A 24,908-nucleotide genomic window follows, 5' to 3' on the forward strand; every position below is an offset into this window, starting at 1 on the left:
CGTAAGCGCTGGAGGACTTTCTAACAACCCTACCACAACAAAGGTCAATATTTAATAATGATTGTGGTGTTGCTCACGCTGCTTAATACTGCATTTTCGGGCAACAACAAAGTTATTATGTGGCAGGTGTCATTAGAGCACAGTTAATAAAGTCATTCCATGTAATAATAAATAAACTAGGCACTCGTCTTTTCGTGTTTCCCACGCTCGTCTCGTTGTAAAATCATGGCTCAATCGTCGAAAATCTAGGTGGTAATGATTCCAAGCTCGGATGCAAAGAGGCCTAGGTTTTGTTATGCGATATTCAAAAGTTTTGTAGATGCGCTTCACAAACCATTCTTGAAGATTACACTTTTGTAGGACAATGGTGATGTAAAAAAGTAATCAGCATTCCGAATGTAAGTTATACTTCTTTTTTATTACTTTTGCTGCAATATCACGTAACACACAAAACTTCACTTCACAATACAAAACATACTTGAAAACATTTTCCTCACTGTTAAAGTTCGCATTTTATAAACTGACTACAGTATGCGTCTTTCCAACATGAAGTCCAAGACTTGACTTTCTCAAGGTCCGACTCTCTAACAACTAACTAATAATCGCTTACGCGCCCAAAAATCAGAGTTACAAGTACGTCAAAGATCATAGTGACAAAAGAAAGAATACACATAAGAATAATATTATTGCAACGTAAACATATCGATGTATCAAAGTACCTCTACATTAATGAAATCAAATCTGAATGTTGTCTCAGAAATATGTTAACTACTTCACAGAAATACAGTAGAATATAGCTGGTATCGAGAGGTTCTGGTGAGGTGCCGTAATGGTTATGTAATTCAAGTACCATTACAACTTGCATTGAGCGTGGGGGAGATTATGTTGAAAAGTTCCACTTCTGCATAATAAATATTTTTAAAAATGTTTAAGGTTTTCATTTGACTCACCCTCAATGTGTGAATATGAACGTTCTATCTGTAGTCGTACAAGGTGTTCTATTTTTTCTGATCATGAGTGTGTAAGCGATCTTCAGTTTCCATTTCCAGCCTTCTAGTGATGACGTTTAACTATTGGTTCGGTGCACTGTAACTGGTGGCTCCTTGTCGCCTCCTGACCTGCGGACTCGCCGCGCCGGTTGCAGGTGGTGATCCAGCCGGACACGGTGTACGAGCGCGTGCAGTACCAGTTCGAGGAGGACGCGTACGACACGGTGCCCGACCTCATCACGTACTACGTGGGCAGCGGCAAGAGCGTCTCCACGGCGTCCGGGGCGCGCATCTCGACGCCGCGCAACCGCCTCTACCCGCTCTCCTTCTACGCCTCCAAGTACGGCCTGCAGCAGCAGCACCACGTCTCGCCGCTCTCGTCGCCCGGGGGAACCCCCGCGCTGCGCTACAACCCCTACAACTCGTACCGCGCCGCGCCCCAGCAGGTCAGTCACACACTACTGTAGCTGTAGCTGTAGCTGCCGTACAACCGGTTCATCGAGGCCTTCAGCCATATGAGACGTCATCCTGTATCGAAGACCAGTGAACTATGAGGGTCATTCCAAAAAAAATGCACATTATTTTTTTTTTTAATCCATCTTTTATTCTACAAGTTTGAAAGTTGTACAGTGTGTAGATACATCCTTTACATCTACATCTACATCTTTACTCTGCAATTCACATTTAAGTGCTTGGCAGAGGGTTCATCGAACCACAATCATACTATCTCTCTACCATTGCACTCCCGAACAGCGCGCGGGAAAAACGAACACCTAAACCTTTCTGTTCGAGCTCTGATTTCTCTTATTTTATTTTGATGATCATTCCTACCTATGTAGGTTGGGCTCAACAAAATATTTTCACATTCGGAAGAGAAAGTTGGTGACTGAAATTTCGTAAATAGATCTCGCCGCGACGAAAAACGTCCTTGCTTTAATGACTTCCATTCCAACTCGCGTATCATATCTGCCACACTCTCTCCCCTATTACGTGATAATACAAAACGAGCTGCCCTTTTTTGCACCCTTTCCATGTCCTCCGTCAATCCCACCTGGTAAGGATCCCACACCGCGCAGCAATATTCTAACAGAGGACGAACGAGTGTAGTGTAAGCTGTCTCTCTAGTGGACTTTTTGCATCTTCTAAGTGTCCTGCCAATAAAACGCAACCTTTGGCTCGCCTTCCCCACAATATTATCTATGTGGCCTTTCCAACTGAAGTTGTTCGTAATTTTTACACCCAGCTACTTAGTTAATTTGACAGCCTTGAGAATTGTACTATTTATCGAGTAATCGAATTCCAACGGATTTCCTTTGGAACTCATGTGGATCATTTCACACTTTTCGTTATTTAGCGTCAACTGCCACCTGCCACACCATACAGCAATCTTTTCTAAATCGCTTTGCAACTGATATTGGTCTTCGGATGACCTTACTACACGGTAAATTACAGCATCATCTGCGAACAACCTAAGACAACTGCTCAGATTGTCACCCAGGTCATTTATACAGATCGGGAACAGCAGAGGTCCCAGGACGCTTTCCTGGGGAACACCTGATATCACTTCAGTTTTACTCGATGATTTGCCGTCTATTACTACGAACTGCGACCTTCCTGACAGGAAATCACGAATCCAGTGGCACAACTGAGACGATACCCCATAGGCCCGCAGCTTGATTAGAAGTCGCTTGTGAGGAACGGTGTCAAAACCTTTCCGGAAATCTAGAAATACGGAATCAACTTGAGATCCCCTGTCGATAACAGCCATTACTTCGTGCGAATAAAGAGCTAGCTGCGTTGCACAAGAACGATGTTTTCTGAAACCATGCTGATTACGTATCAATAGATCGCTCCCTTCGAGGTGATTCATAATGTTTGAATGCAGTATATGCTACAAAACCCTACTGCAAACCGACGTTAATGATATAGGTCTGTAGTCCGATGGATTACTCCTCCTACCCTTCTTAAACACTGGTGCGACCTGCACAATTTTCCAATCTGTAGTTACAGATCTATCGGTGAGCGAGCGGTTGTGTGTGTTTGCTAAGTAGGGAGCTATTGTATCAGCCAGTTTAGGAACAATATTTTCATTTCTCCACGTGATTTCCATCCCTCTCAACTGCCTTACGCCATCTTGGAACCAGCGTCTGTATACCCGCACGGTAAAATTCTGGACCAACGTGTTGGAGCCACTGTTTGGCAGCGTGCACAAGGGAGTCATCATCTTCAAACCTTGTTCCACGAAGAGAGTCTTTCAGTTTCCCAAAGAGATGATAGTCACATGGAGTCAGGTCAGGACTGTAAGGCGGGTGTTTCAGTGTTGTCCATCCGAGTTTTGTGATCGCTTTTGCCGATGTGGTCGAACACGACTCAGTCGAGCTTGAAGTTTCTTCAGTGTCGTCACATATGCATCAGAAGTTATGGTGGTTCTACTTGGCATGATGTCCACAAGCAAGAGTCCTTCGGAATCGAAAAACACCGTAGCCATAACTTTTCCAACTGAAGGTGTAGTATTGAATTTATTTTTTCTCGGGTGAATTTGCATGATGCCGCTCCATTGATTGCCTCTTCGTCTCTGGTGAAAAATGATGGAGCCATGTTTCATCTCCCGTCACAATTCATCCAAGAAATTCATCTCCACCATTCTCATACTGTTCCAAAAGTTCGCTGCATACCGTTTTTCTTGTTTCTTTGTGAGCCACTGTCAACATCCAGGGAACCCACCTGGCACAAACCTTTTTTAATGCCAACACTTTCAGTATTCTGCAAATATTTACGTCCCCTATCCCAACGCAGCGTAACAATTCGTTCACTGTGATGCGTCTGTCATCAGTCACCAATTCGTTAACTCTCTGCACATCGTCTGGAGTGTGTGCAGTACGAGGCGTGCCGTTGCGAGCACAAATGGTTCAAATGGCTGTGAGCAATATGGGACTTAACAGCTGAGGTCATCAGTCCCCTAGAGCTTAGAACTACTTAAAGCTAACTAACCTAAGGACATCACACACATCCATGCCAAAGGCAGGATTCGAACCTGCGACCGTAGCGGTCGCGCGGTTCCCGACTGAAGCGCCTACAACCGCTCGGCCACCACGGCCGGCCATGCGAGGACAATCCTCAATATTGCCGTGCCCGCTTTCATCACGTAACCTGCTTGCCCACCGACTAACTGTACTGCGATCGAAAGCAGCATCTCCACACACCTTTTTCAACCTCTTATGGATGTTTCCCACTGTCTCGTTTTCACAGCACAGGAAATCTGTGACAGCACGTTGCTTCTGACGGACGTCAAGTGTAGCAGCCATCTTGAAGACATGCTGTGACGGCGCCACTCACGGGAACAGGTTGAACTAAGTTTGAAAACAAGCGGGAAGAATGTATCTACACACTAAAACTTTCACACATGCAGAATGAAGACTATTTATACAAAAATAGTGTTCATTTCTTTTGGAGTGACCCTCGTACTATCGACTTTTGTTAGCGTTCGATGTATGGTGCTTGAGAGACCCATATTGGATGTATTAATCGATATTCTGGGACTTATTAATTTAACAGAATTAATGTAATAGAAGTATTTTCTGTAATACTTGATGTTGCGTAAATATAAGAGTGCTCTCTCTCTCTCTCTCTCTCTCTCTCTCTCTCTCTCTCTCTCTCTCTCTCTCTTTCTCTCTCAGGAGTGAGCTCTCATTGTCAATAATTTACAAATTAAGCATGAAAGACGCAAATGTGACTAAATATTCAAAACACGTTAATCATCTGGTACAACAAACTATCTCCCAGAAAAAAAGCATGGAAAAGAGTGATACATTGTAGCGTGTCTCGTTGGGTGAACAGCAGTAGCTATGGCTAGGGTCTCTGTCGCCTCCCCTAAGAGTCTGAATCAATACAGATTATCGAAAGATGGAAGAAATTGCCTTCGAAGGCGTACTGACTGCCATTGTTCCCTAGCAGATCAATAACCTGGTGATCTTCTGTCCCAGGCGTTGCATTTTGTTTCTTACAGCAGCTAGTAAACAAGTGATTAACAACACGGGACAGCATGGAAGCTACACACTAATGAAAGTCAGTATAGTCTGGCAATGCATCTTTTTAGAAGTGGACATGTAAATGAGAGGTAGCCCTGTGAGAATTTTCCTAAACTACCACAATAAAACAGCAGCTTGGCGAGCAATAGACTTGCTGTAGGACGAGTCAGGCGTAGAACAAGTCAAAAGAGCAGTTCAAGCAAACAATAACGTCTTCAGAGTAGAGACCTGTCCCTAGAGACAGCGCTAAAATGAATTCACATGATTGGCTAAAACAAAGAAGCTAGCCATGGGTCAAGAACGCGGTCACAGTAACGGTGCTGGACAATACAGCTTACCCGCATCTCGCGGTACAAACGTAGCGACAGCACAGACGCGTGCTTCGTAAGTCTAAACATCACGAGCAACTCTTGGACGGTTAACACAAGGCTGCTCCCAGGGTAATGGAAGACAACACTTGACACAAAATGACGGTAACCGGTGCACATGAATCGCGCGATGTCGATACATTTAGCAACTTCAACGGAATGGGGTGGAGAACTGCTCTCTGGGCTACTTAAATACTCGGTCGATGAACTACAGTTCACCTCCTCGGTGTACAAAAAGGTCCTAGCAGCCAACATTGTAGAGGCTGGAGGTGTAGCCGTTCCAGCTGTTGTGGCCAATTGGTGCGGTCAAGCTCATGCCAAGAGGTTGGGTGGTCCGAACTGGCGTGGATTCCTGGAACGCGGGAGACTTCGTATGTCTCCGCCACCGTGTGGCTTCAACGACGATTCGAAATAACCGTCAGGAAACCAAGCTAGATTTCGCCATCTTGGCCGTTTTCTATATTAAATAATCAGGGAATGCCAAAATTATATGAAGAATGAAAAGACTTGTAGAAGCAGACTTTGGGGAATACCAGTCTGGGTCGCTTATAAGGGAACCTCCCCATCGCACCCCCCTCAGATTTAGTTATAAGTTGGCACACTGGATAGGCCTTGAAAAACTGAACACAGATCAATCGAGAAAACGGGAAGAAGTTGTGTGGAACTATGAAAAAAATTAGTAAAATATACAAACTGAGTAGTCCATGCGAAGATAGGCAACATCAAGGACAATGCGTTACACGGAGCGCCGTGGTCCCGTGGTTAGCGAGAGCAGCTACCAAACGAGAGGTCCTAGGTTCAAGTCTTCCCTCGAGTGAAAAGTTTAAATTTTTATTTTCAGTTTATGTGACAAACTCTTATGTTTTCATCACTTTTTTCGGAGTGATTGTCACATCCACAAGAAAACCTAAATCGGGCAAGGTAGAAGAATCTTTTTACCATTCGCTAAGTGTACAAGTTACGTCGGTCGACAACATATTCCTGTCATGTGACGCACATGCCGTCACCAGTGTCGTATAGAATATATCAGATGTTTTCCTGTGGAGGAATCGGTTGAAGTATGACCTTGGGATCAAATGTTTGCGGTTCCCATTGGAGAGGAACGTACTTTCGTCTACTAATCGCACGGTTTTGCGGTGCGGTCGCAAAACACAGACACTAAACTTATTACAGTGAACAGAGACGTCAATGAACGAACCGACAGATCATAACTTTACGAAAATAAAGAAAGCAAAATTTTCAGTCGAGGCAAGCCTTTTTTTTTTTTTTTTTTTGACGCCACTTTTTTTTTTTTTTTTTTTTATTTAACTTCTCACTCGAAGAAAGACTAGAACCAAGGACATTTTTTTTTTAAAGTAAGAAAATTACCTCTTTCACTTCTGGTGTTGGCCCCTATCACCCATACTACCCCCAAAAACCTATCTAGCCTAAAAACAAAAACAAAGCTAGTGCCACCGCCACCGCCTGAAGCTAACTAGGACGGCCGTTCGCCGCCACTTCAGGTTCCGCCAACGAACAAAAATTAAATATGCCTCTGAACTTTGTATAAAAAAATAAATTAAAAGAAGAAAGGAAAGGGTATAATACTTTATTAAATTTTATTTGTTGTTCATTTGGTTCTTATTTTGGTCTTGTGTATTTATTTGGATTTGAAAGCAGGTCTCCTTTTTTTTTTTTTTTACAATGTGCGAACAGTCACAGTTAACCAAGCCTGGAAAACTAAAACAGAATGAAGACGCCATCGAAGATATGAGACATAAATAGCATGAAAAGAAAGCTACCACGTCGTAGTGAGGCTTCCCAGCGACTGCGCCCACTGATAAGATTGTTCAATATATGGTCGTTTGCAGTTCGTTCTGACCTCATCTGCCACTGCCTGGAACATTCCAGCTACACGGCGGGCTGTGAAAGGCACTCCATAGGTAATTTGCGAAGCACTGTCGATATCTGGTATGCCCGGAAATAGCATGATGTCTTTCTTGCAAATAGAGCCAGAAGTCAAGGAAATCCTTGTGTCCGTCACGACAGAGGTAATGGACGGCATGTCCACGTATCCAGGTGACGGAGTTGGTTCGAGTCTTGGGGTAAAATGTCTCATCCGGAAACAATAACGTGCGTGCAGATATATGCTCCGGCCTAACTCGCAAGAGATAAGCCAGCATCTACCGCACTAGGTGCCAAACCGGTTCCGCCTCTCCACAGCTGAGGCGGTGCTCGTCAGAATCTACTGTATTACAACCCACACAATTGGGAGATTCTGTCATGTGGATATTGTAGAGACGTTCTTGCGTCACGAGCTTCCCATTAACGACGACGTACCATTGAGAAACAACATTGGAATCAAGCATGGCATCGTGTACAGTCTTCCACACCACGCGCCACCGTACGTCAGGATATTTTAGTTCGACCACATTTAGGGGGCGGCGTTGCAGCATGTCATGATATAGGCGTCGAGTTGTGGCCATTTGTGGTGTCGTGAGCGCTACACTGCAATAACTTTGTTCTAAATAGAAACGTCCTATATAAAAGAGGGGCGCCGGGATGTCCTGTAGTGGCACCGGCGCTCTTAGTGAAGCAGGTCGTAGTGCCGTCAGAAGCAGACTCGTGAGGCTCGTAGGACAACGGCGCAGCAGACATAAATGTGAGCTAACATAGAGGGCAATGGCCCTATCATGGACGTTAACTAGGCCGAGACCACCTTTGTCCTTGGGGAGGGTAAGAGATACGTATCTGATCTTCAGTAACATACCAGTGGTGACGAAGTATCCCAGCGCTGCCATAATGCTACGAGCCAAGGGCTTCGGAATGGGTAGCGTTTGGGCGACATGCGGTATGCGGGACGCAAGGTATACATTGGCATAATACGCCCGCTGAACGATGTTGAGGGATCGCAACCGCTGATTTGCAATTCCGGCCCTAATTTGGTTAAGTAGGCGTCGATAATTGAGCGTCGTCGCGCGTCGCATGTCGTTCATGAAATCTAAGCCCAAGCAGCGTACAGTATCACTGAAGCGTAAGGGGGCAATGTGTTCCTGCGGTAGCCCAATCCCGATGCTCAAGGCGACGGACTTGTCAACGTTGATTTGGCTACCAGAAGCTGTACCGTAGGTTCCAATCCAGTCCAAAGCTGCGGCCATATCGTCAGCTCCTCGTATGACGATCATCAAATCATCCGCATATGCGGTGCAGCGATAGATGGAGCCGCCGAACTGTATCCCAGTGAGCCTGTCTCGGAGACCACACAACAAGGGTTCTAAGGCCAATGCAAATAACAATGTTGATAATGGACATCCCTGTCGTACTGATCGGCGGATCGGCATGGGTGCCGTCAGTCTTCCATTGACAAGAACTCGAGAAGTTGCACCATGTAGTAGGCGTGTCAACACTGTGATAAAGGGGTCGGGGTATTCCATGCGCCGTAGAACGGCCGTGAGGAAAGTGTGGCCCACACGGTCAAAAGCCTGGCTAAAGTCGATAGACACGAGGGCTGCCGGCAAACGTCTCACCCGTGCAAGGGAGATGAGATCTCTGTAACGACATAACGCAGTTCTGATGTTGTTGGGTCCCCCCAAGGACGTCTGATCGCCGGACAAGACGTGCAATAGTGTGCCGCGAATACGTTCTGATAGCAGCCTCGAAAAGATCTTGAAGTCGCTGTTCAATAACGTTAAGGGACGATAGTCGCGGACATGATTCCGTCCCTTCGGCTTATGGATGGGGACAATCAGACCTTCCAAGAATGGTGCAGGCAATGTTATACCCGGGGACATCAATTCCTGGCAAATTTCAATCAAACACGGTAGCAACAGTTGTTTAAAGGCTCGATAGAACTCTAATGGTAACCCATCGATTCCTGGTGATTTATGGGGAGCACCTTTACCAATGGCGTGGAGCACTTCCTCTTCTGTCACTTCTCCCAGTAAAGTCGGTACCATGTCTGGTGGAACTGTACCGTGGACATGTGCTGAAACGGTGTCTACCGTCGCCATATCAGGGAGCACTGCTGAATAAAGTTGAGCGTAATGCCCATAGAAGGCTTCTGCTATATCTGCTTGTTCTACCACATGTCGACCGTCGTCGGTTATCATGTCGGTTACCAGTGCCCTACGGCGCCTCCTGCGTTCTATGAGCACGTGGTGCATAGATGGCCTTTCTGATTGTATCATGTCTGGAGCACGCGACCGTATAACAGCGCCTTGTAAATGATGGCGTGCTAAGGAGACGAGCTGCGCTTTCGCGCGATTGACTGTGATCTGCCTGTCAGGTGAGGGCTCCATAGCAAGACATTCCCGTAGGACGGTGTAATAAAAGTTTTCCGTGCTCCTCCTCCATGCCGCTGCTTCCCGGCCGTAAGTCATGAAGGTGCGTCTAAGAGCAGGCTTCGCACACTCAATCCACCAACTGAGGGTCGATCGGTACCGACCACGACGCCGTAAGGACGCGTTCCACGACTCTTCGACAGCACCTTTACATGCCGGCTCGTCCAGATGGGCGACGTTCAGTTTCCAGGGAGGCCTACTGCGCCACACACGTGCAGGTTTGAGGGCAATGGTGCAAATATAGGCTGTGTGGTCGGTGAATGCAGCGGGCCAGAGCTCTGCTCCTCTCGTCGCCGTCGAAAGGGTGCTTGTGACGTAAATCCTGTCCAACCGACTTGATGAATGGCTTGTATAATGGGTGTAACCAGGAGCTGGGCCATGGATGTGGCGCCACGTGTCAATCAGGTGGAGGTCACGCACTAGCATTTCCAATTCCGCACACGGGACGTGATGTGGCTGCTGATCAGATGGAGATAATGTACAGTTAAAATCTCCTCCGATCACCATATCGTCTATGTGGCCCATAAATAGACGCGTAATATCTTCCGAAAAAAAGCGGGCCCGATCTCTCCGTCTCCCTGATCCTGAAGGGGCATATACATTGATGAGTCGTACACCGTTGACAGTTACTGCCATGGCTCTTGCACTCGGTAGGTACAGTTCGTCCGTAGCCGCCAAACCGTCCCGTAGCAGAACAGCCACACCACAATCGGTAGAAGAGGCGTGGGAGATGTGGGCGGTATATCCGTAGAAGTCAGGGAAACTAGCGACACATACTTCCTGTAAAAGGGCCACGTCGATGTCCGCCGCATCAAGCATGCGATGTAGCATTGTCAGTTTGTGTGGTGCCCTTATCGCGTTGATATTGATTGTGGCAAGGCGAAAGGTGTGCTGCCTAGCCTCTTCACCTAGGGTAGACGCCATGGCAATAAAAGCTAACCGCAAGAGATGCCGGACCCACCAAACCCGTTACAAATTATGAGTCGTTCACGCTAGTAGTGGCATCCCCAATGCCGCCCGCTCCCCTGTCACCCGTGCCCTCGTCAGGAAGTTCCTCAACATCGTCCGACCACAGTGGGTGCAACACGATGCTGTGTGGCTGATCGGCACCTAAATCTCTCTCACGTACGTCGTCTTTGGTAGAGGTAGACGGATCGCCATCCATCGACGCGACCTGCCGCGTTTGTGGTGCAAGAAGTAACTGGGCACTCGTAGTATGGGCAAGTGAACCGTCTACACCACTTAGATCCTCAGCAGGCGCAGCATCCATGCTGTCTGATGAGATGTCACCTTCTTGACCGGCCGTGTGTAGGAGGCAATCGTCAGACGGGGTCCGCCGACGTCGCTTGCGTCGTCGGGGCGAACGTTGCTTTCGAACGTGCACATCAGTATCCGAATGTGGGAGGCAATCCAGCGTCGTATCACCTTCCGCTAGGAAAGCCGCGGTCGGGACAATGTTCGCGTCCACGTCCATCGCGTTCTGAATGTTATGTTGCGTCTGGAGTCCGTGGGACTGTTGCTGCTGTTGTTGCTGTGGAGGGGGCGACATATGGGTTGGCACCGAGGGTCCTTCCTCTTCCTCCCGTGGTACTTCTGGCGTCGATGGATGTGTCTGATCGCCCGTTTCGTCCTCAACTATGGTGCGCATCGTCGTCTGAGCGTACGTGAGGGGCAGGATTGTCGTCCCCGTCGGGGAAACGGAGTCTCCCACTGGTATCTGCGTAATTCTACGTTGTAAGCAGCTCGACCGAACATGGCCTTCCTGCCCACATCCGGAACAGGTACGCGGTTGACCGTCGTACATGATGATTGCACGGCAGCCACCGATGTTCAAATAGGACGGCACATGTTTCTTGAGCTCAAGTTTAATTTGGCGCACACCGTTGTAGACCTTACACGTCGAGAAAGTTTGCCACTTTTCTGCAACGTGGCTGATAACATTGCCATATGGTCGGAAGGCGTCCTTGACAACTTCCTCTGGGACCTCGAAGGGGAGCTCAAAAACTCTTACAGTCCTTAGGCCCATGCCTGCATGATCCACCGTCACTGCACCGATATGCCCGTCAGCATGTTTGAATCGGAGAGAGTTCGAGTATTTAGAAACCACTGTCGCGCAGACCTCTGCACTGGTCATTTTAACATAAACCACGCTCGCCGTTATAGAAAAATGTATTCCGACGACAGTCGCCGGATCTAAACGTAGATCGTCGCGTATGAACTGTTCGATTTCATAGGCTCGAGGACGCGCGTGATCTGGTTGGAAAGTAATTTTGATCGTATCGTGGCGCCATGTGTGTGCCATAATCGGACTGAACTTGGAACAAATACAACTCGCGCCGCGAGAAGGTAAACACAAGCAAGCGCTCACGGTCGCGCACGGCGAGGCGCAGCGGACGTCCTCGCCCCACCGCAGCCGAAAGCAGACTAAATATTCTGGGACTTATTAATTTAACAGAATTAATGTAATAGAAGTATTTTCTGTAATACTTGATGTTGCGTAAATATAAGAGTGCTCTCTCTCTCTCTCTCTCTCTCTCTCTCTCTCTCTCTCTCTCTCTCTCTTTCTCTCTCAGGAGTGAGCTCTCATTGTCAATAATTTACAAATTAAGCATGAAAGACGCAAATGTGACTAAATATTCAAAACACGTTAATCATCTGGTACAACAAACTATCTCCCAGAAAAAAAGCATGGAAAAGAGTGATACATTGTAGCGTGTCTCGTTGGGTGAACAGCAGTAGCTATGGCTAGGGTCTCTGTCGCCTCCCCTAAGAGTCTGAATCAATACAGATTATCGAAAGATGGAAGAAATTGCCTTCGAAGGCGTACTGACTGCCATTGTTCCCTAGCAGATCAATAACCTGGTGATCTTCTGTCCCAGGCGTTGCATTTTGTTTCTTACAGCAGCTAGTAAACAAGTGATTAACAACACGGGACAGCATGGAAGCTACACACTAATGAAAGTCAGTATAGTCTGGCAATGCATCTTTTTAGAAATGGACATGTAAATGAGAGGTAGCCCTGTGAGAATTTTCCTAAACTACCACAATAAAACAGCAGTTTGGCGAGCAATAGACTTGCTGTAGGACGAGTCAGGCGTAGAACAAGTCAAAAGAGCAGTTCAAGCAAACAATAACGTCTTCAGAGTAGAGACCTGTCCCTAGAGACAGCGCTAAAATGAATTCACATGATTGGCTAAAACAAAGAAGCTAGCCATGGGTCAAGAACGCGGTCACAGTAACGGTGCTGGACAATACAGCTTACCCGCATCTCGCGGTACAAACGTAGCGACAGCACAGACGCGTGCTTCGTAAGTCTAAACATCACGAGCAACTCTTGGACGGTTAACACAAGGCTGCTCCCAGGGTAATGGAAGACAACACTTGACACAAAATGACGGTAACCGGTGCACATGAATCGCGCGATGTCGATACATTTAGCAACTTCAACGGAATGGGGTGGAGAACTGCTCTCTGGGCTACTTAAATACTCGGTCGATGAACTACAGTTCACCTCCTCGGTGTACAAAAAGGTCCTAGCAGCCAACATTGTAGAGGCTGGAGGTGTAGCCGTTCCAGCTGTTGTGGCCAATTGGTGCGGTCAAGCTCATGCCAAGAGGTTGGGTGGTCCGAACTGGCGTGGATTCCTGGAACGCGGGAGACTTCGTATGTCTCCGCCACCGTGTGGCTTCAACGACGATTCGAAATAACCGTCAGGAAACCAAGCTAGATTTCGCCATCTTGGCCGTTTTCTATATTAAATAATCAGGGAATGCCAAAATTATATGAAGAATGAAAAGACTTGTAGAAGCAGACTTTGGGGAATACCAGTCTGGGTCGCTTATAAGGGAACCTCCCCATCGCACCCCCCTCAGATTTAGTTATAAGTTGGCACACTGGATAGGCCTTGAAAAACTGAACACAGATCAATCGAGAAAACGGGAAGAAGTTGTGTGGAACTATGAAAAAAATTAGTAAAATATACAAACTGAGTAGTCCATGCGAAGATAGGCAACATCAAGGACAATGCGTTACACGGAGCGCCGTGGTCCCGTGGTTAGCGAGAGCAGCTACCAAACGAGAGGTCCTAGGTTCAAGTCTTCCCTCGAGTGAAAAGTTTAAATTTTTATTTTCAGTTTATGTGACAAACTCTTATGTTTTCATCACTTTTTTCGGAGTGATTGTCACATCCACAAGAAAACCTAAATCGGGCAAGGTAGAAGAATCTTTTTACCATTCGCTAAGTGTACAAGTTACGTCGGTCGACAACATATTCCTGTCATGTGACGCACATGCCGTCACCAGTGTCGTATAGAATATATCAGATGTTTTCCTGTGGAGGAATCGGTTGAAGTATGACCTTGGGATCAAATGTTTGCGGTTCCCATTGGAGAGGAACGTACTTTCGTCTACTAATCGCACGGTTTTGCGGTGCGGTCGCAAAACACAGACACTAAACTTATTACAGTGAACAGAGACGTCAATGAACGAACCGACAGATCATAACTTTACGAAAATAAAGAAAGCAAAATTTTCAGTCGAGGCAAGCCTTGAACCTAGGACCTCTCGTTCCGCAGCTACTCACGCTAACCACGGGACCACGGCGCTCCTTCTGCTACAACCTCCTTGATGTTGCATATGTTGCGCATGGACTACTCAGTCTGTATATTTTACTAATTTTTTTCATAGTCCCACACAACTTCTTCCGGTTTTCTCGATTGATCTGTGTCCAGTTTTTCAAGGCCTATCCACTGTGCCAACTTATAACTAAATCTGAGGGGGGTGCTATGGGGAGGTTCCCTTGTTAAGAATGTAGGAACACGTGATGCCCTAGTTACTTCGCCTTAGAAAATAGACTGAACAAAGGCGATCCTACTTTAGTAGCATTTGTACATTTAGGGAACGTTTTTAACACTTTTGATTGCAATACGTTGTTTGAAATTCTGAAGGTAAAGAGATGAAATAAATGGACTGTAAGGTCAGTGACCAGACTGCAATTACAACAACCGAAGGACGTAAAGGGAAGCAGTAGCTGAGAAGAAGAAGACGGGGTTGTAACGTGTCCCTGATGTTATTCAGTCTGTACATCGAGCAAGAATAAAGGAAATCAAGAAAAAAAAAAACAGAAAGGAAATAAAGTTCAGAGTGAAACAATGGAAACTACATTGGGCGATGAAACATACAGGGTGATTCAAAAAGAATAGCACAACTTTAGGAATTTAAAACTCTGCAACGACGAAAGGCAAAGCTAAGCACTATCTGTCGGCGAATTAAGGGAGCTATAAAGTTTCATTTAGTTGTACATTTGTTCGCCATTTCAGCCAATAAAGTTTTTGGTCCCTTTTTCTTCGAAGGTGCTACTGTAACTGGACTAAAGTATCTGGAGATGTTAGAGAATTGGCTGTTCCCTCAGCTCGAACAAGAAGCACAACAATTCATATTTCAGCAGGATGGAGCGCCACCACATTGGCACTTATCTGTCCGTAACTACCTGAACGTCAACTACCCGAGGCGATGGATCGGCCGCCAGGCAGCCCGTGACAGAGCACTTCATCACTGGCCTCCAAGAAGCCCTGATCTTACCCCCTGCGATTTTTTCTTATGGGGGTATGTTAAGGATATGGTGTTTCGGCCACCTCTCCCAGCCACCATTGATGATTTGAAACGAGAAATAACAGCAGCTATCCAAACTGTTACGCCTGATATGCTACAGAGAGTGTGGAACGAGTTGGAGTATCGGGTTGATATTGCTCGAGTGTCTGGAGGGGGCCATATTGAACATCTCTGAACTTGTTTTTGAGTGAAAAAAAACCTTTTTAAGTACTCTTTGTAATGATGTATAACAGAAGGTTATATTATGTTTCTTTCATTAAATACACATTTTTAAAGTTGTGGTATTCTTTTTGAATCACCCTGTATTTGCTGCGGTTATTTTCTTAGTTTCATTAGTTGTATGATCAGCTTATGTGTACCATAAAAGCAGTAAAGAGCTTATTCGGTGTTTTGGAGCCCTTGCACGTTATCCCCACCCGCTAGGGGCAACTTGTCAAGTTACCGCATAGTGGGGAGCGCGTTGGTAGAGCAGTTCCGTTGGGACGTTGCAGCGGCGCGGCGACACGCCGCCGCGGCTGCCCAGCAAGAAGCAGCGCAGCCAGTCGCTGACGCCGGCCGACTCTGCGGGGCAGCTGTGCCGGCAGGCGTCGCGCGGCCAGGGCGGCGGCTACCTGCACCACCAGCACCAGCAGCAGCAGCAGCAGCAGAACCACCAGCAGCCGGCGGCAGCGGGGGAGCGCGCCAGCAGCGCCGACGGAGTCATCCAGACGGGCACGCTGGGCAGGCACGACCCGCCGCCCGCCGCCAAGTTCTCCACACACTCGCTGCCGCGCTCCGCCGGGCTCGCCGGCAAGCACCAGGTCTGTACCTCCTCACCTCAGCCCCGTGCCAATCAAACCTCTTCTAACCGATCGACTTCTTTGTCTCAGTCGACTAGTTGTAGCGAGTATTCAGTAAATAAGCAGAATAAGGCGCTGCCGCCGGCAACGCCTATATACGAGGTGAATTCAAGTTCTAAGGCCTCCGATTTTTTTTCTAATTAACTACTCACCCGAAATCGATCAAACTGGCGTTACTTCTCGACGTAATCGCCCTGCAGACGTACACATTTTTCATAACGCTGACGCCATGATTCCATGGCAGCGGCGAAGGCTTCTTTACGAGTCTGTTTTGACCACTGGAAAATCGCTGAGGCAATAGCAGCACGGCTGGTGAATGTGCGGCCACGGAGAGTGTCTTTCATTGTTGGAAAAAGCCAAAAGTCACTAGGAGCCAGGTCAGGTGAGTAGGGAGCATGAAGAATCACTTCAAAGTTGTTATCACGAAGAAACTGTTGCGTAACGTTAGCTCGATGTGCGGGTGCGTTTTCTTGGTGAAACAGCACACGCGCAGCCCTTCCTGGACGTTTTTGTTGCAGTGCAGGAAGGAATTTGTTCTTCAAAACATTTTCGTAGGATGCACCTGTTACCGTAGTGCCCTTTGGAACGCAATGGGTAAGGATTACGCCCTCGCTGTCCCAGAACATGGACACCATCATTTTTTCAGCACTGGCAGTTACCCGAAATTTTTTTGGTGGCGGTGAATCTGTGCGCTTCCACTGAGCTGACTGGCGCTTTGTTTCTGGATTGAAAAATGGCATCCACGTCTCATCCATTGTCACAACCGACGAAAAGAAAGTCCCATTCGTGCTGTCGTTGCGCGTCAACATTGCTTGGCAACATGCCACACGGGCAGCCATGTGGCCGTCCGTCAGCATTCGTGGCACCCACCTGGATGTCACTTTTCGCATTTTCAGGTCGTCATGCAGGATTGCGTGCACAGAACCCACAGAAATGCCAACTCTGGAGGCGATCTGTTCAACTGTCATTCGGCGATCCCCCAAAACAATTCTCTCCACTTTCTCGATCATGTCGTCAGACCGGCTTGTGCGAGCCCAAGGTTGTTTCGGTTTGTTGTCACACGATGTTCTGCCTTCATTAAACTGTCGCACCCACGAACGCACTTTCGACACATCCATAACTCCATCACCACATTTCTCCTTCAACTGTCGATGAATTTCAATTGGTTTCACACCACGCAAATTCAGAAAACGAATGATTGCACGCTGTTCAAGTAAGGAAAACGTCGCCATTTTAAGTATTTAAAACAGTTCTCATTCTCGCCGCTGGCGGTAAAATTCCATCTGCAGTACGGTGCTGCCATCTCTGGGACGTATTGACAATGAACGCGCACTCATTTTAAAACAATGCGCATGTTTCTATCTCTTTCCAGTCCGGAGAAAAAAAATCGGAGGCCTTGGAACGTGAATGCACCTCGTAAAACAAGTGTCTGGCACAGTCGTTACATCGGTCACTGCTGCTACAATGGCACGTTATCAAGATTTAAGTCAGTTTGAAGATGGTGTTATAGTCGGCGCACAAGCGATGGGACACAGCATCTTCGAGGTAGCGATGAACTGGGGATTTTCCCGTACGACAATTTCACGTGAATATCAGTAATCCGGTAATACATCAAATCTCCGGCATCGCTGCGCCCGGAAAAGATCCTGCATGATCGGGACCAACGACGACTGAATATAATCGTTCAAATTGCTGCATATTTCAGTGCTGAGACATCAACAAGTGTCAGCGTGCAAACACTTTGACCAAACATCATTGACATGGGCTGTCATAGCCGAAGGCCCACTCATGTACCCTTGATGACTGCACGACTGTTTCATGAAAGAGTTTTGATGAAAGAGTTTCATTGCGGATGCACAGCCAACGTCCGAACACCTACAGGAATAGAATGAAATTTTCACTCTACAGCGGAGTGTGCGCTGATATGAAACTTCCTGGCAGATTAAAACTGTGCGCCGGACCGAGACTCGAACTCGGGTCCTTTGCCTTTGCAAAGGTCCCGAGTTCCAGTCTCGGTCCGGCGCACAGTTTTAATCTGCCAGGAAGTTTCACCTACAGGAATCATAAATCTGCTAGCAAGGGGTTAATGGGCGGGTGTCGATGCGGTGCGATGGGCGAGAAGTTGAGAATTTGGGTCTGACGGAAAGCGTGTGCGGATGCTCGAGGCGGATAATGTAACCGTCGAGTCCCGGTCCGGCACAAATTTTCAGTTACCGTTTTCGCTGTGCTGCAGTGCACTGTGCGGCTGGAAGTCGTTACTACCTTCCTCTCTCTTTCGCATCCAGTTTCCTTTTCATTGCTTTTACCCCGATTATTTACGAATGGAATGGCCTATGGTATCTGCCACTGCGAGACCGGGCAAGCGTGCTTGTGTCGTCACAGAAGTCTCTTCATTTACTCTCTGACTTCAGTAGGAGCGCTGTTGAAGTGTGTGATCGGTTTGGGCAGCAGTATAGAGGAATTATGAGCAAAGTTTTAACAGATTGTAAATCGTAGTCTGGAGAGTTACGTGCCTAGTAAGTTCATAGAGGATGGAAAGGACACACCATGGTTTAAAAACGAAGTTCGGCGGATTCTGGGGAAGCAGTGGCTGTGGCACTCTAGGTCCAAAAGGGGACTCACAGATGACGACAATCGAAGGTTAGTAGAGATTCTGGCATGTGTGAAAAGATCTGTGCGCGAAGCATACAACATAACCACCGTCACACCTTAGTAAAAGATCCGGCGGAGACCCCAAGAGAATCTGGTCTTACTAAAATCGCTAACCCAGTCTAAGGCTTCCTTTCAGCCACTTGTTGACCGCTATGGTGTGGCAGTTGAAGATAGCAAAACGATAGCCAAAGTTTTAAATTTTACGTTCAAGAAATCGCTCACACAGGAGAACCGTACAAACTTACCGTCATCTGACATCGGACAGACTCCCATATGGACGACGTACAAATAAGCATATCTGGCGTAGAGAAACAACTGAAAGATTTGAAAACAAATACAGTCATGCTCATAAATTAAGGATAATGCTGATACAAGCTGAAACAACGGTCTGGTGGGCGGTTTACGGGTTTAAATCACCTCGGGATATGATCAAGCGGTGCATTTAACCTCCGGTCGTCGCACGGTGGCGCTGGCAGCAGTCCACATACGCAGAGGCGTGTTGGTGCATGTCAGAGTACGGTGCAGCGAGTAAGTGTGCAGACGTTTTCAGACGTGCTAATGGTGATTGTGCGTTGAAAATGGCTCAAAGAACACACATTGATGACGTTATAAGGGGTAGAATAGTAGGGCGACTGGAGGCTGGTCAAACACAGCACGTCGTAGCACGGGCCCGCCGTGTGCCAGAAAGTGTGATCTCAAGATTATGGCAATGATTCCAGCAGACAGGAAACTTGTCCAGGCGCTACAGTACGGGACGTCCACAGTGCACAATACCACACGACGACCGATATCACACCATCAGTGCCCGCAGACGGCCACGGAGTACTGCAGGTAGCCTTGCTCGGGACCTTACCGCAGCCATTGGAACAGTTGTCTCTAGACGCACAGTCCACAGACGACTGAACAGACATGATTTATTCGCGGGGCGACCTGCAAGGTGCATTCCACTGACCCTGGTCACAGGAGTGCCTGTAAAGCCTCGTGTCAAGAACACAGTACATGGTCATTGGAACAGTGGTCCCAGGTTATGTTCACGGACGAGTCCAGGTATAATCTGAACAGTGATTCTCGGCGGGTTTTCATCTGGCCTGAACCAGGAACCAGATACCAACCCGTTACTGTCCTTGAAAGGGACCTGTATGGAGGTCGTGGTTTGATGGTGGGGGTGGGCTTATGATTGGTGCACGTACACCCCTGCATGTCTTTGACAGAGAAACTGTAACAGGTCAGGTGTATCGGGACGTCATTTTGCACCAGCATGTCCGCCTTTTCAGGGATGCACACTGTCCCACCTTCCCCCTGAGGGACGATAACGCACGGCCCCACCGAGCTACCATCATGGAGGAGTACCTTGAAACAGAAGATATCAGGCGAACGGAGTGGCCTGCCTGTTCTCCAAACCTAAACTCCATCGAGCACATCTTGGATGCTCTCGGTCGACGTATCGCTGCACGTCTTCAAACCGCTAGGACAATTCAGGGGCTCCGACAGGCACTGGTGCAAGAATGGGAGCTGCTCGATCACCTGATCCAGAGTATGCCAACCCGTTGTGCGGCCTTTTTACGTGTGCATGGTGATCATATCCCATACTCATGTTGGGGTACGTGCGCAGGAAACAGTGGCGTTTTGTAGCACATGTGTTTCGGGACGGTTTTGTCAACTTATCACCAATACCGTGGACTTACAGAACTGTGTTGTATGTGTCGGCGCCACATTCTGCAATTACCCTTAATTTATGAGCATGAGTGTAAATCACCAGGTCCGGATGGAATGCCAGCTCGATTTTACAAAGAGTACGCTATATCATTGGCCCCTTACCTAGCTTGCTAGCACAAAGACCCAAGCGACTGGAAAAAGGTGCAGCTATAAGCGTGTGCAAGAAAGGTAAAAGAACAGACCTGCAAAGTTATAGACCAATATCAGAATGCAAAATCCTTGAGCATATTCTCAGTTCGAATATAATAACTTTCTTGAGACTAAAAAGCCTATGTCCACGAATCAGCATAGTTTTAGAAAGCATCGCTCATACTGAGACCTATGGATGAAGGGCAACAGGAAGACTGCATATTTCTAGATTTCCGGAAAGCATTTGACACGATGCTCCAGTGCAGGCTGTTAACCTAGGTACGAGCATATGGAATAAGTTCACAGATATGTAAGTGGATCGAAGACTTCTTAAATAATAGAACCCATTATCATGGCCAGGACGGCGAGTGTTCATCAGAGAAAGATACACTACTGGCCATCAAAATTGCTACGCCACGAAGATGACGTGTTACAAACGCGAAATTTAACCGACAGAAAGAAGATGCTGTGATACGCAAATGATTGGCTTTTCAGAGCAGTCACACAAGGTTGGCGCCGGTGGCGACATCTACAACGTGCTGACATGAGGAAAGTTTCCAACCGATTTCTCATACGCAAACAGCAGTTGACCGGCGTTGTCTGGTGAAACGTTGTTGTGAAGCCTCGTGTAAGGAGGAGAAATGCGTACCATCAGGTTTCCGACTTTGATAAAGGTCGGATTGAAGCCTATCGCGATTGCGGTTTATCGTATCGCGACATTGCTGCTCGCGTTGGTTGAGATCCAATGACTGTTAGCAGAATATGGAATCGGTGGGTTCAGGAGGGTAATACGGAACGCCGTGCTGGATCCCAACGGCCTCGTATCACTAGCAGTCGAGATGACAAGTATCTTATCCGCATGGCTGTAGCGCATCGTGCAACCACGTCTCGATCCCTGATTTAACAGATGGGGACATCTGCACGAACAGTTCGACGACGTTTGCAGCAGCACGGACTATCAGCTCGGAGACCATGGCTGCGGTTATCCTCGACGCTGCATCACAGACAAGAGCGCATGCGATGGTGTACTCAACGACGAACCTGGATGCGCGAATGGCAAAACGTCATTTTTTCGGATGAATCCAGGTTCTGTTTACAGCATCATGATGGTCACATCCGTGTTTGGCGACAGGACGGTGAACGCACATTGGAAGCGTGTATTCGTCATCGCCATACTGGCGTATCACCCGGCGTGATGGTATGGGGTGCCATTGGTTACACGTCTCGGTCACCTGTTGTTCGCATTGACGGCACTTTGAACAGTGGACGTTACATTTCAGATGTGTTACGACCCCTGACTCTACCCTTCATTCGATTCCTGCGAAACACTACATTTCAGCAGGATAATGCACGACCGCATGTTACAGGTCCTGTACGGGCCATTCTGGATACAAAAAATGTTCGACTACTGCCCTGGTCAGCACATTCTCCAGATCTATCACCAATTGAAAACGTCTGGTCAATGGTGGCCGAGCAACTGGCTCGTCACAATACGCCAGTCACTACTCTTGATGAACTGTGGTATCGTGTTGTAGCTGCATGGGCAGCTGTACCTGTACACGCCATCCAAGCTCTGTTTGACTCAATGCCCAGGCGTATCAAGGCCGTTATTACGGCCAGAGGTGGTTGTTCTGGGTACTGATTTCTCAGGATCTATGCACCCAAATTGCGTGAAAATGTAATCACATGTCAGTTCTAGTATAATATATTTGTCCAATGAATACCCGTTTATCATCTGCATTTCTTCTTGGCGTAGCAATTTTAATGGCCAGCAGTGTAAATCGTCAGGAGTGCCCCAGAGAAGTGTGGATGGACCACTGTTGTTCTCTATATACATAAATTATTTGGCGGACAGGGTGGGCAGCAATCTGTGGTTGTTTGCTGGTGATACCTTGGTGTACGGTAAGATGTCGAAGTTGAGTGACTGTAGGAAGACACAAAACGACTTAGACAAAATTTCCCGTTGGTGTGATGAATAGCAGCCAACCCCAAATGCGAAAAAATGAAAGTAATGTGTATGAGTAGGAAAAGCAAACCTGTAATGTTCGGATACAGTATTACTAGTGAACTGCGTGACACAATCAAGTCAAATATCTGGATGTAAGGTTTCCAAACGATATGAGGTGGAACGAGCAAGTGAAAACTATGGGAGGGAAGGCAAATGGTGAGCTTAGGTTTATTGGGAGAATTTTGGGAAAGAGTGGTTCACCTGTAAAGCAGACCGCATAGAGGACGCTGGTGCAGCCTATTCTTGAGTACTGCTCGAGTGTTTGGGATCCGTACCAGGTCGGACTGAAATAAGATATCGAAGCTATTCAGTGATAGGCTTCTAGATTTGTTACCGGTAGGCTCGAACGACACGCAAGTGTTACAGAGATGCTTTGAGAACTCAAATGGGAATCACTAGAGGGAAGACGACGTTCGTTTCGAGAAACACTACTGAGAAAGTTTAGAGAACCAGTATTTGAAGCTGTCTGCCGAACGATTGTACTGGCGGCAACATACATCGCGCGTAAGGACCATGAAGACACGAGAAATTAGGGCTCATACGGAGGCGCACAGATATTCGTTTCTCCCTCGCTCTATTTGTGAGTGGAACAGGAGGGGGAATGACAAGTAGTGGTACAGGGCACCCTCCGCAACGCACCGTACGGTGGCTTGCGGAGTAACTGTGTAGATGTAGAATGTCCCGACAACATTGTCGACACCATACGAAGGAATATGGAAGCGTGTTACAATGCATGAGGTGATGTAACACAGTACCGAACGTTCCCCGGCAGCAGATTTTCATTTCACAAATCTCCAAAGATGTACTTTTTTTTCTTTTATTAGTTTGGTTACTGATTTGTTTTTATTTCACAGTCATTTTTGAATATACTTCCATTCCCTGCTCCTTTGGAATGTATGCCATTCTGAGATATGCTTGTGGTGCACACAATTCTACACAAGTACTGACGCGTTACGTAACCTATCTTCTTAACGCACTTGTTCATTACTGTACGTCTACTAAAGTGACTGTTGATGGATTCATATGTCAAACTGAAAATTTGGTGACCGCAGAAATGTTAATGTGCATCATTGAGGTGAAGCCGTACCCCACTGCCAAAATATCGGAGATTATTCACGGATATTTTCCGAGTATTTTGAAAGAAGGGGCCCATGTTCACCGGTGATTTTTTACAGAGTGATAATGTAATTATGTATTATTTGGATTGCTATCTACAAAACTGAGACACCCTGTGATGTGAAATAACCAAAGCGTACAATACAGAAGACATAGTAATGCCCTCAGACACGTGAAAAAGTACCTTGATGTGGTTGCCGTCGGTGCATCTAACAAGGGAACCTCCCCATCGCACCCCCCTCAGATTTAGTTATAAGTTGGCACAGTGGATAGCCCTTGAAAAATTGAACACAGATCAATCGAGAAAACAGGAAGAAGTTGTGTGGAACTATGAAAAAATAAGCAAAATATACTAACTGAGTTGTGCATGAGCAAGATAAGCAACATCAAGGATAGGGTGAGTTCAGGAGCGCCGTGGTCCCATGGTTAGCGTGAGCAGCTGCGGAATGAGAGGCCCTTGGTTCAAGTCTTCCCTGAGTGAAAAGTTTACTATCTTTATTTTCGCAAAGTTATGATCTGTCTCTTCGTTCACTGACGTCTCTGTTCTCTGTAATAAGTCTAGTGTTTGTGTTTTGCGACCGCACCGCAAAACCGTGCGATTAGTAGACGAAAGGACGTGCTCCCCAATGGGAATCGAAAACATTTGATCGCAAGGTCATAGGTCAACCGATTCCTCCACAGGAAAACACGACTGATATATTCTATACGACACTGGTGACGGCATGTGCGTCACCTAACTTGTACACTTGGCGAATGGGTAAAAAAATTCTTCTACCTTGCCCGATTTAGGTTTTCTTGTGGATGTGATAATCACTCCCAAAAACGTGATGAAAACATAAGAGTTTGTCACATGAACTGAAAATAAAAAATTAAACTTTTCACCCGAGGGAAGACGTGAACCAAGGACCTCTCGTTCCGCAGCTGCTCACGCTAACCACGGGACCACTGCGCTCCTCAGCTTACCCTATCCTTGTTGTTGCTTATCTTGCACATGGACTACTCAGTTTGTATATTTTGCTTATTTTTTCATAGTTCCACATAACTTCTCCTGTTTTCTCGGTTGATTTGTGTTCAGTTTTTCAAGGCCTATCCACTGTGCCAACTTATAACTAAATCTGAGGGGGGTGCGATGGG

The 24,908-nt window shown here is 47.0% G+C and overlaps 1 protein-coding gene across 1 annotated transcript in view; it reads left to right on the forward strand.

The window, feature by feature from the left end:
- Positions 1–24,908, forward strand: part of LOC126485103 (breast cancer anti-estrogen resistance protein 3 homolog) — a 1,126,433-nt gene that overhangs the window by 1,017,438 nt on the left and 84,087 nt on the right. Inside the window, exons 7-8 of the mRNA XM_050108726.1 lie at positions 1,145–1,435; positions 15,806–16,114. Of these exons, the coding sequence (XP_049964683.1) occupies positions 1,145–1,435; positions 15,806–16,114 (600 nt within the window). The remainder of the gene's footprint in view (positions 1–1,144; positions 1,436–15,805; positions 16,115–24,908) is intronic.

The sequence above is a fragment of the Schistocerca serialis genome, chromosome 6 (assembly GCF_023864345.2).
Source record: "Schistocerca serialis cubense isolate TAMUIC-IGC-003099 chromosome 6, iqSchSeri2.2, whole genome shotgun sequence".
NCBI lineage: Eukaryota > Metazoa > Arthropoda > Insecta > Orthoptera > Acrididae > Schistocerca > Schistocerca serialis.